The sequence below is a fragment of the Cucurbita pepo genome, chromosome LG05 (assembly GCF_002806865.2).
Source record: "Cucurbita pepo subsp. pepo cultivar mu-cu-16 chromosome LG05, ASM280686v2, whole genome shotgun sequence".
Classification (NCBI taxonomy): domain Eukaryota; kingdom Viridiplantae; phylum Streptophyta; class Magnoliopsida; order Cucurbitales; family Cucurbitaceae; genus Cucurbita; species Cucurbita pepo.
Window position 1 is genome coordinate 1,690,609 of NC_036642.1, and position 15,818 is coordinate 1,706,426.

At 35.1% G+C, this 15,818-nt stretch overlaps 2 protein-coding genes across 4 annotated transcripts; one reads left to right on the forward strand and one right to left on the reverse strand.

The window, feature by feature from the left end:
- Window positions 1-282: 282 nt before the first annotated feature.
- On the reverse strand, window positions 283-7,967 carry LOC111795694 (SPX domain-containing membrane protein At4g22990-like). Of its 2 annotated transcripts, XM_023678253.1 has the most exons (13): window positions 7,679-7,967; window positions 7,463-7,547; window positions 7,146-7,247; window positions 6,587-6,698; window positions 5,919-6,039; window positions 4,987-5,298; window positions 4,663-4,770; window positions 4,079-4,533; window positions 2,771-3,069; window positions 2,138-2,313; window positions 1,396-1,586; window positions 1,144-1,277; window positions 283-757 (listed from the first exon to the last, which is right to left on the reverse strand). In XM_023678253.1, the coding sequence occupies exons 4-13, from the start codon at window positions 6,637-6,639 to the stop codon at window positions 519-521; spliced, it is 2,088 nt and encodes a 695-aa protein (XP_023534021.1). In that variant the 5' UTR covers window positions 6,640-6,698; window positions 7,146-7,247; window positions 7,463-7,547; window positions 7,679-7,967; the 3' UTR covers window positions 283-518. The 2 variants fall into 2 exon arrangements, with proteins under 2 accessions (XP_023534021.1, XP_023534020.1); XM_023678252.1 differs by lacking the exon at window positions 7,146-7,247.
- Window positions 7,968-12,396: 4,429 nt separating this feature from the next.
- LOC111795696 (calcium-dependent protein kinase 26-like) lies at window positions 12,397-15,765 on the forward strand. Of its 2 annotated transcripts, none has more exons than XM_023678256.1 (5): window positions 12,397-12,651; window positions 13,118-13,898; window positions 14,005-14,301; window positions 14,707-15,132; window positions 15,294-15,765. In XM_023678256.1, exons 2-5 carry the CDS (start codon window positions 13,307-13,309, stop codon window positions 15,554-15,556), a joined length of 1,578 nt encoding a protein of 525 aa, XP_023534024.1. In that variant the 5' UTR covers window positions 12,397-12,651; window positions 13,118-13,306; the 3' UTR covers window positions 15,557-15,765. The 2 variants fall into 2 exon arrangements, with proteins under 2 accessions (XP_023534024.1, XP_023534023.1); XM_023678255.1 differs by having other exon boundaries at window positions 12,398-12,651; window positions 13,058-13,898.
- Window positions 15,766-15,818: the final 53 nt, after the last annotated feature.

Consider the following 15,818-nt stretch of genomic DNA (forward strand, 5'->3'; position numbering starts at 1 on the left):
CCTCCCTTGCAAGACCCAAAAGTATAATTTCCTAGCATTGGATGAGATTACAGTTTGCAATCCCTACACTTACTGTAGCTGAACCCACAGGAAAGGAATGGAGATTCACTCCCTCTTTTGCCAACTAAATTTGGACCATTCGTTTGCATTTCCTATTTACAACTCACTCAATTTAAATGAGTGGTCCAAAATCTTTCAGCTTTTCCAATAAACAGGGCATTAACGCATGTGGATGGGAGAAGAACAATAAACTTCACAGTCAAAATCTCACAAATTGGCGACTTACTGACAAATCATTTCTACTTATTTTCAGAGACCAAAGCCTCTCTATCCCACATGTAAAAGAAGAAACAAGCATCCCATGTACGAGGAGCAGGGCCAAAATATGAGAGCAATAAATCCAAAATCCAATAGATGTTCTAAACGAGATAATTCCGGGCAAGACATTGAAGAAGGAATGGACACGGTGAAAAGAATTAAGGATTTTGATGGATAGAAGAAACCTAATGCTATCACTATCAGTATAGAGAGTTGTATGTGTAGCAGGTAGAAACAATGGAGACTACACAAATAAGGAGAGAGGGAATGAGAGTAACGTTCAAGAGCCTACTTCGGCCCAAATAACCAGCAAGGGTTATAGTTCCATCTGCAATCACTCGTGCAATAGTCCCGGCTTCAGTTGATAGCAATCCACCATTATAGGTTCCACGCGAGAGCCGAGATGACATGACTCGGGAGAGAAGTGCCAGGTTAACACCTGTGTAAGACATGATCAAAAGCAAAATTGTGTCATTAACAGAAGAAAATAAGAATAAGAATCATCCTTCGATTTTCTTAAGGATAAACCTTTACGTGGTTCACTACAATGAAAATAACAATCCTAAACCAAAAAGATAACATATAATCCTAATAAGATGCATGAGTTTCCAGAGGCAGAGTTCAGTAAGTAACTTTTGACATTTCGTGGATTCATTGTTTTCTCTTATTGGACACCAATCCCTTTCATGTTCTGTTTTTCTTGAATGCTTTAAATATTAATCAGCAACTTTATAGCCACAATCAAATATCATTAGAAGCGGAAGAACATTTTGAATTAATTAGAAGTGTTCTTAAATTGCGGTCAACTTTCAGTAAACTTCTCACCTTCAAGCACTTCTGCCGCCACAAACATGATAAGTCCAGAGCCAACATATTGAACCACAGAGTATGGAATTATTACATTGAAGCTTAAGAGGATGCCTATCAAGACGATAATTTCAGAAACCAATAGTATTTGCCTGCAAGGTAGATATTGAAATCAAATACGTGAGAGAGAGAAGTTACCAAAGAGATAACTTGAAAAATCGAGGGAAGGAAAACTTAATACATTTTCCCCATATCCCATTGAAGTATTACCTGTCTTCAAACATGTTGCTAATGTAACTACCGACAAGAATATTTACTGGGAGCACTGTCAGGCCAAGGCAAGCCAGAAAAATTGCCACAGAGCTTGTGGACCAACCAAAGTAGTATGTCGTAACAACACTAGACTCCGAAAGTAGAATTTCCATTGCATATTTGAGCATGAAATATATCAACAATTGAACCTGTAGACATCAAATCTTCATTTAAAATCTGATGACATGCAAACTCAAAAAGAAAAGGTGTCATTTAAAAAAAAAAAAACAAAAGGAGCTTGATAGAAACGTTATCTTAAAAAAAGAAGAAAAAGGAGTAAAGTGTCATTTACAACAGTAGCTAGATTGCTATATGTCCTTAGGACGTGAACACATTGTTCAGTTGAAACATCCCAAGGGATTATTAACAGTTCCAATGTCGGTTTTATCCATATCCGTTTCGGACAGAGTGTGGCAATTTGTTGAGCATTTTAAAGTAGCAGATTTCCGCTGACAGCATTATTCAGCAGGTATTCAAATTTCATGTCCATAAATAAAACTAGATTGTCACCAAAAGTTAAACCACTAACTCAAAAATTCATTGAAAACCATTGTTGGCATGAAAAGATGGGCACTTTAGTCACCCAATTTCCATTACTTGATTCAAATTATCTTAAGGCTAACACCAAATTATCAATCACTCAATTTAATGATAATGAATGATGTGAAAACCCAAGTACTCTCTAGACTACAGAAGATACCTTAACAGAAGGAGTGAGTAATCTATAAGCTGAACCCATAGAAGTCACTGGTAGGCGAGATTCCTCAGCAGCTTCTTCACTGTCATCAACTTCTGGGTCATCTTCATCTGATGGCTTCTCCAGTGAAGTAATAAGCAATGGTTGGTGAAGACCTTTCTCAAGTGTGTCGTTTTGAACTGTTCATTGACATTGACAACATATATAAAGTTAGCATGTTTTGACAATGTGTGAAATAACTGATTTAAAGTTGAGAGACCTAAGACAAAAAATTGAAGGTTTAAGTACTTAGTGAAGCACAGTGACCTATTAAATACAAACCTAACCGTTAACGGCCTAAACTTGCAATTTAACTTAAAATAAATTGTTATCCTTTAAAAGAAAAGTGCAATTAGATGTCCTAGTGATGCCTCTAAATTCCAAATGTTGAAGCAATGGAAAGTTTCAATTGAACCAGATAAAATTTATTCTTCCTTTGCAAAAAAACACATCCATCAAGGTAACTGGTGGCCGCAATAACAAACACGCACTTGACCTTACCATATGGAAGTGCCCACCCAAAAAAAATGATGAATAAAAATGTAATGCCATTCATGTGATCATTTATCAGGTCAAACAATTAACACATAAAATTACCTTGACTTGATTCCTGTTGAGTATTTTCTTCATTTTCCCGTGAAGGTTCACGAAATGAGATACACAACCATACTAGATATATTAGCCAAGCCACAGCCATAACCCAACCAGGCAAAGTGTTTTGATTAAAAGTTAGCTTGTAAATCTTAAACTTCGTTTGAAGTAATCCGGCAAGAGCTGGTCCACAAGCCATTCCTAGAGCACTGGCACTAACAAAGCCTGCAGATGCTTGCATGCGAATTTTTAGTGGCACACAGTCACTGATATAACGTCTATTAACAGCCCGAGCAGAACCTAATCTGCATTAGAAAAATACAGTTCTGTCAAACGTCATAAATATTTGTTAAGATCTCCCAACTCACTGCTTTGACCCCACTAAAGGCAACAGGGAGAATTCAAAGTCAGTTCTAGATTTTCGAGTCTCCTCAGAATATTTGTGCCACACCAATATAACAAGATAGTGTCAACCATTTCAAAAAAGACTATTTCTCATTTCATGTAAGCTATAGCAAAGTCTTTATATTTTGAAGACGGCAAGTAACCTTGAGCTTAAACTGGATTCTGAATTTTCCTATTTTCTTAAGGTAGATAAGACTGATGAAGTAAATTTCCATGATTAGGCCAAATCCATGGTAAAACGAGGAGAACCCTCCAGTATCTCTAATTCTTTTAATTTATTAAGTCCAAAAGCTCGTTAACACAATCAAGGCCTGGCTATTTAGACTTGCCAGAAAATGGAACTGACAAATATTAAAGCACTAATGATCAAATTAACTAAACATTACTAAAATGATTACTCAACCAAAACAAGTCAACGTTTATTATTTATTTCCTACACCAAATTTAAGATCAAAACTGCACATCAGCTGAGAGACACTAGAAACCTTAGATTATGGGCAGTGCATATCATCTGAGAGACATTAGCAACCTTAGACTATGGGCACTCAGATACCATCGAGAAATGTGAAAGTATGTCTAAATGGAATGGCCCATATATGAAATAACAAATAATTTAGGGCAATTCAGAGAAGTCATTTTCTCATTGGTTCTGGTTAGTGACATGCCTGGTAGAAATTTTGGAGAGGTACAGACGCATGGAGTCAATGGTCATATGAGGTTCTGAATGCAAAAGAAAAAGACATCCCCAAAGGGCAGTTCATATGGACCTCTAAAGCACGTTGAGCATTAATTTGTGATGAGAAAGAAAAAATGTAGACATTATATGAGCTGTATTCTAATTAACTATACAGTAAAGAAATAAATAGTGATAAAAGAATAAAATAAGAAGATAAAAAAGAGATTACCTACCCACAGCAAAGACGCCCAATCAAAAGAACCCAGAGTGACTGAAGATCATAAGCAAGAGCATATAAGAGGTTCCCGAAAAAGAGAGCAACACTGCTAAATATTAGAGGTCTGAAGTAAGATCTGTTTGACCATGCACTAAAGTAAACTGATGAGAACACTTGTGCAACTGCCATTGCTCCAATTACAATACCACATACAGTTGCTGCAGCTCCAAGGCTCATGGAGTAGTCATCGGCGGTTGGGACCACAATATATGTATTGACCATGTACAGGAAGGTATTCGCTAAGTTCAAGAAAAGAGACATGAAGTGATAATTGCTATCATCCACTTGTTCTTCAACGGGAGCAGGCAATTCTTCTCGCATAATGAGGGCATGTTGAGCCAAAAAGTTTAGGAAGTTTGTTGAGTTACTTAACCTGTCCACAGCAGCTTTAATTGAATCGACTACAGGATCCTGCATGTGGGAATCCGAATAAATAATATAGCTGAAGTAACCTTTCGACTACTGCTACATTTGTTGGGAAAGGCTATGGGAAGCATTGACAATTAAAGCAAGTAGCAACAAAATGAGTGTACTACCAACCTGGAGAGGGAGAGCAGGCTGATCATATATTGATAGATAGCTTCTTCCTTGACGGTCCTGGAGTTCATGCAAGTTACGTGATATGGCTCCAACAACAGCTCCTATTCCCTACAAGTTCATTTCAAGCTGGTGAAATACTATTTGGGTAATAAAAATGAAGCTTACAAGTTACTCCACCTGTACTTACTACATATACAAAAAATCAGACATACGGCTTAGAATCTAGAACAATATAAAAAGTTCCAAGACATCACATCTGAAGTCCCTTAAAGACTATTAATGAGACAAAACTACAAAAATCAGCATCAGAAAATGACAGATTACCACATGTTTGAAAACTTGCTGCAGTTGGGAGTATGGATGGTTGGCACGTGTTTTGACATAGTAATCAGTAAATCTATAGCCAAACCGCTTATCAAACTTTTTCAGTATTTTACGCAGACCAATTGCATTTATCTCAACAAAATATAGAAGCTTTAAAAGATCCTGGCCTGCTACTCTGTAAGCTTCTCGCAATTCAGTTATGTGGGATATTTCAGGTTCTTCTTGAAGAGCATCAAGCCGTTCATCAAGCTTGGCTATACGGCTTGCAATAAGGCCTTGTTGCTCCAGCAGAAAAAGTACGATTTTCTCAATCTGATTTTGTCAAAAAATGCATTTCAAAGTTGTTAGCAGATGAAAGCATAACTTAGATTTACACAACCTCATAATATAGAAATATGCAGTTCCAAAGCAGCAAAGAAACAGGAAAGTGATTTTTAGCTCAGAAAATTATAAAAAAAACCTGCATTTATGATTTGTAATCTTAAAAGTATTCCACCACGTCAATTAGAAGGAAATGTGTGGTGCATGGTCGAATACGTGCATCTTACTATATAAACACACAATTACAAAGAGAGATGGAATATTTACCGAGTCTCCTACACAATTATTTGCTATTTGCTTCTTGTCATATACGTAAGGTTTATCTACTCGAGTGTGTGCGTATGTTAAAATTGATGATATAATATACCACGTTCAGTTCTTTTGAGCTAACAACATAAAGTACAATAATCAAATAAAATTTAAAAATTCCTAATCCGAATACTTAAATTAGAATTCGGGATTTAAAATATGAACCATCGTCTACTATGCAAGACAATAAATTAATAACAAATTTTCAGGTGACAAGCATGACAAAGAAATTCTCTGCATACACCATCACTTATCGAAGCATTAATTAATTCTTCACAAGAAAAGGGATGAGCAATACACACCTGGTTGTCCAGCATTCTTGAAAAATCTTTGAGAACGTGCCGACGATCTTGTGTTCCAACTTCCATTTGTTGAGCATATTGTTTTACCTTCTTCTTCATAAGCTTATAGTTGATGTAATATCTGCACAAAAACAAAAATATGAAACAAAACAATAGCAGCAAAAGCTTATAATTCAGAACATAAAAAATGGTAAAAGTATCACGCACATAAAATTCCAAATCATATTTAGAAAGTATATTTAACGTCTTTTTTCTTCCCTTCTAAAACGAAATAACAATAGAAAATTCATATACCATTTTATTCAATCTATTTTAGCTGTATTCTTAACTCAACTTCTTACTTCACATTTATGAAGTATAGTCCTAATGATGAATTTATGGCTATTGTTCGAGTAAAATGCAACTCTAGCCAATGACCATTGGTTTAGTTCTTATAAGTATTCGAGAGAGTAATGACCAAAGAGACTATGACTGAACTCAAGCACATTATTAATCCAAGATTCTGCATAAATGGTTGACTTCTATTAATATAATAGAACTCCACATAGGAAGTAAAGAGTATCATTATGCAGACATCTTTCCCTTTGATTAAAAGAAGGGTTGCTGGCATACTCCTCAAACAAGATAACTGGAATAATGCAAAACAAATATTGGTGTATCACGCTTACCCTTGCCATTCTTCAAGTTGTCTTTCCTTCAACTTCTTTCCAAAGGCAACCATCTCTTGATTTGTAAAAGCTTGGTACTTAGAACCAGGCCTTGAATACACAGAGATACAGCCTGCAAGGAGAACAAGAAGTTATTAATATCATCACATAGTGACATGTGTATTTTAGTAGCATTAGTTTCTTAAACTCGTCCCAACAATGGATGAGACTATCACTTTTTCCCCTGTAACAAACTGACAAACCATCAGCATCCTTATGCGAAAACATTGAATATATAGAGCATACATATCAAAATAGTTTAATTCACTCGCAAAAATTTATATACATTTGAAAAACAATGGACATCTTTTATAGATACATGGGCCTAACTAGTCAATTCTATATCCATCTTATAATTATAGAAACAGAAAATTTATAGATACATGAGCATAACTAGTCAGCTCTAAAGATACATCAACGATCAAATAGTCTCCATTTTATAATTATACAAATACAAAATTTTATCATCGAGTAACAGGGGAAAAGGTTGAAATACATGATTGTAGATGCGTTTACTTACTAGCTCATATTCCTAGACAGAGCTCCTAAAGAAGTTCTCATTCATTTCGCTTGATAGTATGGAAGAGAAATCCAATCAACATTACTTTTCGTTGCCAAAACACTGGAAGGTGCAGGCTCGTTCATTAACAACAATAACAGAGTACTGAAACCGACGAAACGAGGGGGGGAAGAGAAAGGTAAACACCGCGCCTACAGCGAAATTGGTTTTCTACTTTCGCCTTGCAAGTTATCAGCAATCAAACATTCCACGAGGTCTGACGAGATATTGTTACAAATAAAAGTAAAACAAAAGAGAGAAAGCGAGAGAAGCCATACCGGAGAGAGAAATAAAAATCTCTAGAACTCGGATTCAGAAACTGCTTCAGACGAAATGGAAGCTTGTATGACCGTCAACGAACTTCTACAAATGGAAAGAAAACAAAATCAAGTAAAGGACGAAAGCAAGAGGCGTTTCGTAGAAAGAAAAAAAATAAAAATAATACCCAGAAGCAAGCAAAAGGAGGTAATGGCGGCAAAGGACGAAACGCAAACCTGAAAGATGGATCGAGAGACAGAAGCCCAAAATCGCAGAACAGGATCCTTTCCGAATAGACTTGATTTAGTTTTGATACTCCTAGTTTCCGGCAATCGAGAAATTTGAGGAAAATGGCGAATCGAGAGGAGAAATTCTTGGAAAAAGAAAACCACCGGGATGGGGATGGTATGCTCTGGGTGTCACGGCGGTGGGCTTCTTCCGTCAGAAATAATTAGGCGCCACGAATCTAGTCTCTACTTATATCGATTTGTAAACTCAGGGTTCTTATTTTTATTTGTTTATTGATCATAAACGTGCACGAGAACTCCTAAAATTTTCAACCAATTATTTATATCATTACATGAATCATTACAACTTAGGTCAATTATGGATTGACCGGTAAATAATTGGAATTATTTTTTATTTGGATTTACTAACATCTGTCACTTTATTGTAAAAATAACTAAATTTGTATTTCTTTAATTTTAAAAACCTTCATATTTTTTTATTAACATCGTATATTATGAAAATTTCCCTAATTTTTTTAAACAAAATACACCAGTTTTGCAATGAAAACACTATTTGCAATTGGGTTATTTTTTTAAAAAAAATAAATCCAAATCCACAACTTGCAAGAAGTCGCCATCACTCTCTTTCTTTGTATCAAGTTATTATATATATATATATAAATATTTTTTTTTCAAGTATTTTATGATTTTTTTAGTTATCTTTATCTAATTATTTTATAAATTGGGATTCTAGAATTCTAACCAGAACATGCTTCATTTTCCTCCATTCCTTTTTATACTCCTTTATTGACATTTCAAGATGCTTCATAATCAGATTTTATCTTTTTGTTTTGTTTATTCCTTTTAAATAAGGGTATATATATATATATATAATTAATTAATTAAAAAAAAATTAAATAGTATTATATTTTGACAGCCAGGTCAAGTACCAATATGTTAATTTTATTCCATAATATTTTCCCATCACTTCGGCCCTACAAATAATGAATTGGAAGCCTCCATTATGGACGGATCATTTTGGTGACCACATATTTTGTTGCCCGATAGTACAACAGTGACTCAATTCACTTTATTTATTACCACGTTTTTGGATTTTTATATTTTTTTAAAAATTCAAATATTTTATAAAATAGTTAAATTTAAACATGTTTCACTATTTTATTTGATTCCAATTGGCTCAGCCAACAGTGGCTAATATAATCATTGGATACTAGTAGGTAGCAATTTATAATTGAAGTATTAATAGAAAATATAATTTAATTTAATTATTAGTTTTTGAAGAAAGATGGGCACCACCGTATTTATGAATATTTGTATTGTCTCTGTGGCATTAAATATGAGAAGTACGCCTCACAAAATTGTTTTTTATTCTATTGTCAGCGCCATCTCAATTCCTTTCTCCACTTCAGTCACAATCCACCCCAAACCAATTTTATTTTTAATTAACGCCTTCATCTTTCTTTTTATTTAATTGCTTTATGTATTATTCATTAATAAATCCAAAAGTCAATTTATTATATGCTTAGTATGTGAACTAAAAATATTAGATCTCAACCGTCAATGCAATTTTGGCAAAATTATTTATATTAGAAATAATTTTAATGTACTCATAAATGTTTATTCATCTCATACTCTTTACCCTCTCATTTCTCTATATTTTAAATCTATTCTTCCAATAATTCAAATTTTTTCTTAATAAAAACCTATTATTTTCCTCTTTTTTTGTTCTTCTTTCTTAATAAGAAATAATTTCATTATTCTCAATCATTTTTATATACCTTACATATTACATATCATTATTATTGTCATTAAATTTTTCACCAATCTTACTTTTTAAATTAGGAAAGTACATTAACATATTTACGTAATATTTATTTTTCATATATGGCAAGGTGAGGAGTGTACATCATAGTGATGAATTAAATATTACAATAAGAATTAAAAAAAAAAAAAAGTATATATTACAATATCATTTTAATTCTTATACTTTAAAAACAGTTTTATTTTTTTATTTTTTTATTTTTTTGCTAAAAAGAAAATTAAAAAGCGGAAGAGAGAGAGAGAGAGAGAGAGAGAGGATCTAGAGAATCACATGGCGACAAATATGCGAGTTCGTAGAATCATACGTGGAAGACAGGTGGCCGATCGTAGTTGACCATGTGGAAAGCCACCGCAAAGTCAGATCTGTGAATGGTGGACCACGGAAGACACCTGTACCGAAACGATTCGTTTTTATCGAAGACGGCGTAGGACAATATGCCACGCGGGAGGGGCGTAGCAGCTCTATTTATTTAATATTAAAAATTGGAAGACAGATAAACAAAGCACTAACTAACCACAATCTGTTGTCAAAAAGGAAAAAGGGAAGAAGATGGGCAAAAGACCCTCACAAGCCATAAGAACCAGAATAAAAGAATCGCAGAAAAAAACAGAATAAAAGAACATGTACTGATCCACTTTTTGCTCCTCTTCTTTTATCTTCACCCTAATTATTTCTTTATATATATATTTATTTATTTTGAAACAAATATGAATTCTCTCCTTTTTCTCACTCTAATATTGTGCAGATAAATACACATTGTTGATAATGACACAATTAAAGGAAAAACAAAATTGGCTTTGAAAAGAGTGAATATAGAGAAGAAAGATATGAATAGAAGAGGGAGGTGTAAATCACAAGGCAAAAGGCAAAAATAATGGTAAGAATGCGGGCCAATTCCTACATGTGGATCACAAAGTTTCCCACCTGCCACCCAATCCTTTCACCTACCTAGGTTAATCAATCATTTGGTTGCTAACCAATGAAATGAAAGTCAATAAGATGCACGTATTTGATGACTCATTAATGAAATCTTCATAATTAAGTACTTAGAAAATTTCCTAAAATACACGTGAGTAAGAGACAAAACATCACGAAAAGAGTTGTATTGGTATGTGGGGACAATCTTTACAGTTATAAGCAAGGAGTAAGTAACGTGACTATGTTGCAGGTAATACAAAGGAATGTCGGAGTCATCAAGTGCCTACTCAATTCTAAATTCTGATCCAAATTTTAGACACGAGGCGTGATAATTAAATGCGGTGAATTTTAACTAAAAAGAAGGGAGTAGTGAGATTTTGGTTGAAGAGACCAATAGAGTAAAAAGCAAGATGAGAGTAAGTCCAGTTTGAATATTTGTTTGGCGAAGTAGAGCGTGGCATTATAATTTAAGGAGAAACAAAGCATGTGAAAAGAGAGGTATGCATAATTGCACACCATCTCACGTGCTCCACCAATATTGGGATTTAAATGATTGCCCAAACACGTTTTCTTTTCAACCCTCCAGCTTTCTGGGCCCTAGAAGATTTGGGATATCAAGGGCCCAACTCAACTTTTAGTTTCCTGTATATTGGGCCACCACGTATTGGGCCTTCTAAATCTCCTACAAGGTTCAAAAAGCAATGATTCTCACGTTCATTATAAACCCAAATATATGTATATTTTTTCTTTGATAAATTTACATTCGCAAAGGTAAAAAAATTAATGAAAAAATAAAGTCAATGATTATCTTATAATATTGGATTTTGGTCAACTCATGACCCATGAAACAAATAAATTTGTATTTAGTCGACATGAATTCTTAGTGAAGCTCAAAACCTTCTTTGATGTTATTTCATATTTTCCGTGTGAATTCAACTTATTAATTTAATATTTTTCTTATAGTAGATCAACTCGATACTATTTTTAATATTAATTCAATCTGGTAATAAAATATTTCTTCATTTTGTCACGTTGCGTATATCGAAATATTTGATATAATCCATAATAAAATAAATGTGAGTAGTTTAATTTGCAGTCAAGAAATTCCATTCATTTTCTACTTTATATTCCTTATTTTTCAAAAATATTTTTGGAAATTTGGACATATTTGGAAACAAAATCGAATTTCAATCACATGAGAATATGCATTTTTCTCTTTATATCAAAAAATAAGATAATCCAAACGTATACTCTTTTAAAGTCTTACCATAAAAAAACCAGACAATGTTTAACTTTGTACCGACAAAAATTTACTGTTTCAAGATAATTATTATTGATTTCAGAACCATACATAATTTCCTTTTCAACTGGATTGCTCATGACACGTGTCTACTATATATCTCTTTTATCTCATAACTCTGAAACTATAAAATACCAATATTTTTATTTTTAAAATAACATATATTTATTTTTACCCTATATATTTAAATAAATAGTAAAACTGATAAATACTCGAAATTTAGATAATTAATTATAATAATAGAGATGGATGAACTGAAATCTTATCAATAAAATTATCCACAATCGAAATTAAGAATTTGAAAATGCAAAAAAGGAAAAAAAAAGTCATAAGATATTTAATTTGCTTAATTAAAATTGAGATAGAAATATATGGGGGGAAAATTATATATTTATATATGAAAAAAAAGTGGTTGAATTTAAAGGGAGCGATGATGTTCATACATAAATAAAGTAACGTTGTTTCCAGTTGTAGGCCATCGTTTGAGAACATGTTCATGTGGGGGGACAAAACCGTAATTATAGCAAGCTTATTTATATGGATAAAGAACGGTTAGATGACACGTGTTAAGCTTTTGTGGCGTGATTGGATATGTTTTTCTTAACTACGATTATTGTTAATAATTAAATGATTAATTTTAAGTGGGGGGAATGGAGTCGGGTCCAGCCGGTAGACGGTCACGAAGGAGGTAAAGGGAAGAAGAGCCTTTTTGAAATAGTGGGAAAATGACGACTGGGTTTGAACGATGCAGGTTTAATGGACTGGACTTGTTCCCGATGGCATTTCGACGACCCCCTTCTCTTGGTTTCTTCAGTTTCCTTTCTTCGTCACTGAGTTTTTGGTTTCTCAACTCTGATTCTTGTTCCGTTACAGTCATTTGATTGAAGGGGGTGAAATAATCGAGCTCCGATGAATCTTCCGGTACGCCCACGCCCTCTCTTTCTTCTTTATGGGGTTTTTTTTTTTTTTTTCTTCCCTTTTTCTCTTCTTATGTTCGAACTTGTTCTTCTCATACTGGAGTTATGATCGTGTTGTTTTTATATGTGGTTTATTTCCTCGATCCGAATTTGACCTTGTTTGCATTTGGGTCCGTTTCGATTTTCATCTGTAGTTGAAGTGTGTGTGTGTGATTGTGGGTGTTTTTTCAGCTTTCAAGTTTCAATTTCCGTTTCTGTGGCTTGTGATTCTTGTGATTCTTGTACTGTTTTTGTGGACTGGAGTTTTGGTATGTGATTAGTAGTTGAATTTCGAAGATGGGATGTGTTTGAATTGTTTGTTTTGATTTCTGAACTTTATGGGAAAATTGTTGTTGCGCTCTACTTGCTAGGTCATATAGCTGAAAAATGATACATGAACCTGAATTTCATATGGCGAATTAACTTGGTAGGCTGTGCTAAACCTGGTTGGACGAGGATGAGGTTATGAATGTGCATTGTTCTATGTTTGTTTTGTAATTTTCATGGGCAGACGTTTCAGAAATGTCGTCTCTGAAACGTCATCAAGGGTGATCTGATAAGTTAGGATATAGTAGTGAGGTACTATAGCTGTTCTGCCATTAGAACTTTGTGGCCCTAGTATGGACCACGGTGAAACCGAAAGTGACCAGATTGGGCAGTCTATACAATTCTACAACTGTTTCAAAGTTTCAAGCCTGAGTGAAACGATTTTGGAAACTACGCAAGTTGCAAATTTGAAAGATCGGTATGTGTTGGGAGAACGATTGGGTTGGGGACAATTTGGTGTGATTCGGTCGTGTTCGGATAGGCTGACTGGTGAGATGTTAGCTTGCAAGTCTATTGCCAAGGACAAATTGATGACAGTTGATGATGTGCGCAGTGTTAAGCTCGAGATTGAAATAATGTCTCGATTGTCTGGGCATCCAAATGTTGTAGATCTAAAGGCAGTCTACGAGGAGGAAGATTGTGTGCACTTATTAATGGAGTTGTGTGCTGGTGGGGAGCTTTTCCACCAGCTTGAGAAGCACGGAAGGTTCTTGGAATCGGATGCTCGGGTTATTTTCAGGCATCTAATTCAAGTGGTCAAATATTGCCATGAGAATGGTGTGGTTCATAGAGATCTGAAGCCAGAAAACATTCTATTAGCCACAACCTCCTCCTCATCTCCAATTAAGTTGGCAGATTTTGGTCTTGCAACTTATATCAAACCTGGTAATCTTATCTCCAAAATTTCTTCTCCAATTAGTGTTTAACATAAACTTACTTAAAAACCATCCTTCAAAATTATGTTTTACGAGCATTTGTCCTCCGACGACAGGTCAATATTTGCACGGTACTGTGGGGAGTCCATTTTACATCGCCCCAGAAGTTCTGTCCGGAGGCTATAACCAAGCTGCGGATGTGTGGAGTTCTGGAGTTATCCTTTATATTCTTCTCAGTGGGATGCCCCCATTTTGGGGCAAGACAAAATCAAGAATTTTTGAAGCTGTTAGAGCTGCAGATTTACGTTTTCCTTCGAATCTTTGGGATCACGTGTCTTCATCTGCAAAGGACTTAATCACCAGGATGCTTTGCATCGATCCTTCAAAGCGGCTCACTGCCAAGGAGGTTCTAGGTAATCCTGTTGTTCTTTTTGGCTGAATTGCTTTTTACATAACCAAATAAAACAACAATCAAGAATTTAGAGAAGAGGTCCCATTGATTGTTTTCTTGGATGTCTTCAAGGCAGCTTCTATTGAACCATTGTCAAACATCATGTTTGAGGGCTCTGCCCAAAAGCCATAGATTAGGTTAGCTGTACGTAATGTCGCCCAGTTTTCTGGGCTTGGGATGGGAACATTGCAGACCTTATTATTGTGTGTTGTGATGCAAAATTCTACGTTTGTTAGCGCTTTCGTATTGATTGTCTAGGCTTAGTGTTGGCTTCTAATTTTGGAATAAGTTCGTGCACTACATGCCAACAAAGTGTGGTATTCCTTATTTCTCTCTGAAAAGAAAACATAATTTATTTTTCTTGTAGCTCACTCATGGATGAAAGATGCTGTCCAAGCATCTCAAGAGCAGGAAAAGCTAGACGCCCGAGATAGCAGACGGGTGGAAGCAAGCATAAGTTTGTTGCCTGCTCCATTCATGGTCAGAAACCAGGATTTTAGCTTCAGTGATGGAAATCCTGTGATTTGTGAGGACCAAATGGGACATTCACCTGTATTCACATGCAAATCATCATTCTCTTCTTTCCTTTTGGAAAACAGTGGCACGCCGAGTTCTGTTCCCGGAGGATTTTCTTTCAGCAGTTGTGTTGAATTAGATACAGCCACCGAGTCTTCATCACCAATTCCAAAGCTTCCCAGCTTTACCTTCGTCAGTCCGTGTTCAACGATTGATCAAGGAAACAGTTCTATGAGATTCAAAGCAAATTTGTCACTGTCAGATTCGCTTCATGAAGGTGTGTTTTTCTCAGTTCCAGACCCTTTTCATTTGATCGATTATAGTTATAGGATCTTGGGGTTCATATTTGTGAAAGATCTGAACTTTAATTAATAGCAGACGATTCCTTATGTTCCCATCCTTCTAGTTTTACAATGGACCATATGATCTTAAATGCAGAACCAATAAAGAGAAAGCTCTGTGTTCTACTGGAACCAACAAACCCAGGCAAGCACAAGTTTGGAGAAATGGAGTGGAAAGAAACTCGAAAGGGAGGACCGGGTGGATCGAGAGGGACCAATATTCCAAGCAAAAGGAATCATACAATTGGACTTGGCGAACTGGATCAGCTTAATCTCATTGTGACCGAATCAGTTATACGATGGGCATCGTGCACACATATACCGACCACCCCATCCCTTACGCTATCACTTGTTTGTTAAAATTGTTTAGGAAAGCATGAATGATAGAAAGAAACGTGGAAAGCAGCGGGTGATGCTGAGATCTGTGAATGTTTGAGTGTAAGGAGTGAAAGTTAGTTGTTATATAGAGTGTGGGCAGCATATCATGTTTCATAATTTTGAATGTGATGCTATTGGGACTCTGATGGTTGTTATATTTGGAAGTAGTCGAGTTTTTGCATTGGGTTCGCCTTTTTTTGACAACTCCCTCAACTTCAACTTCTTCTTCTTCTTCACTTCAAGT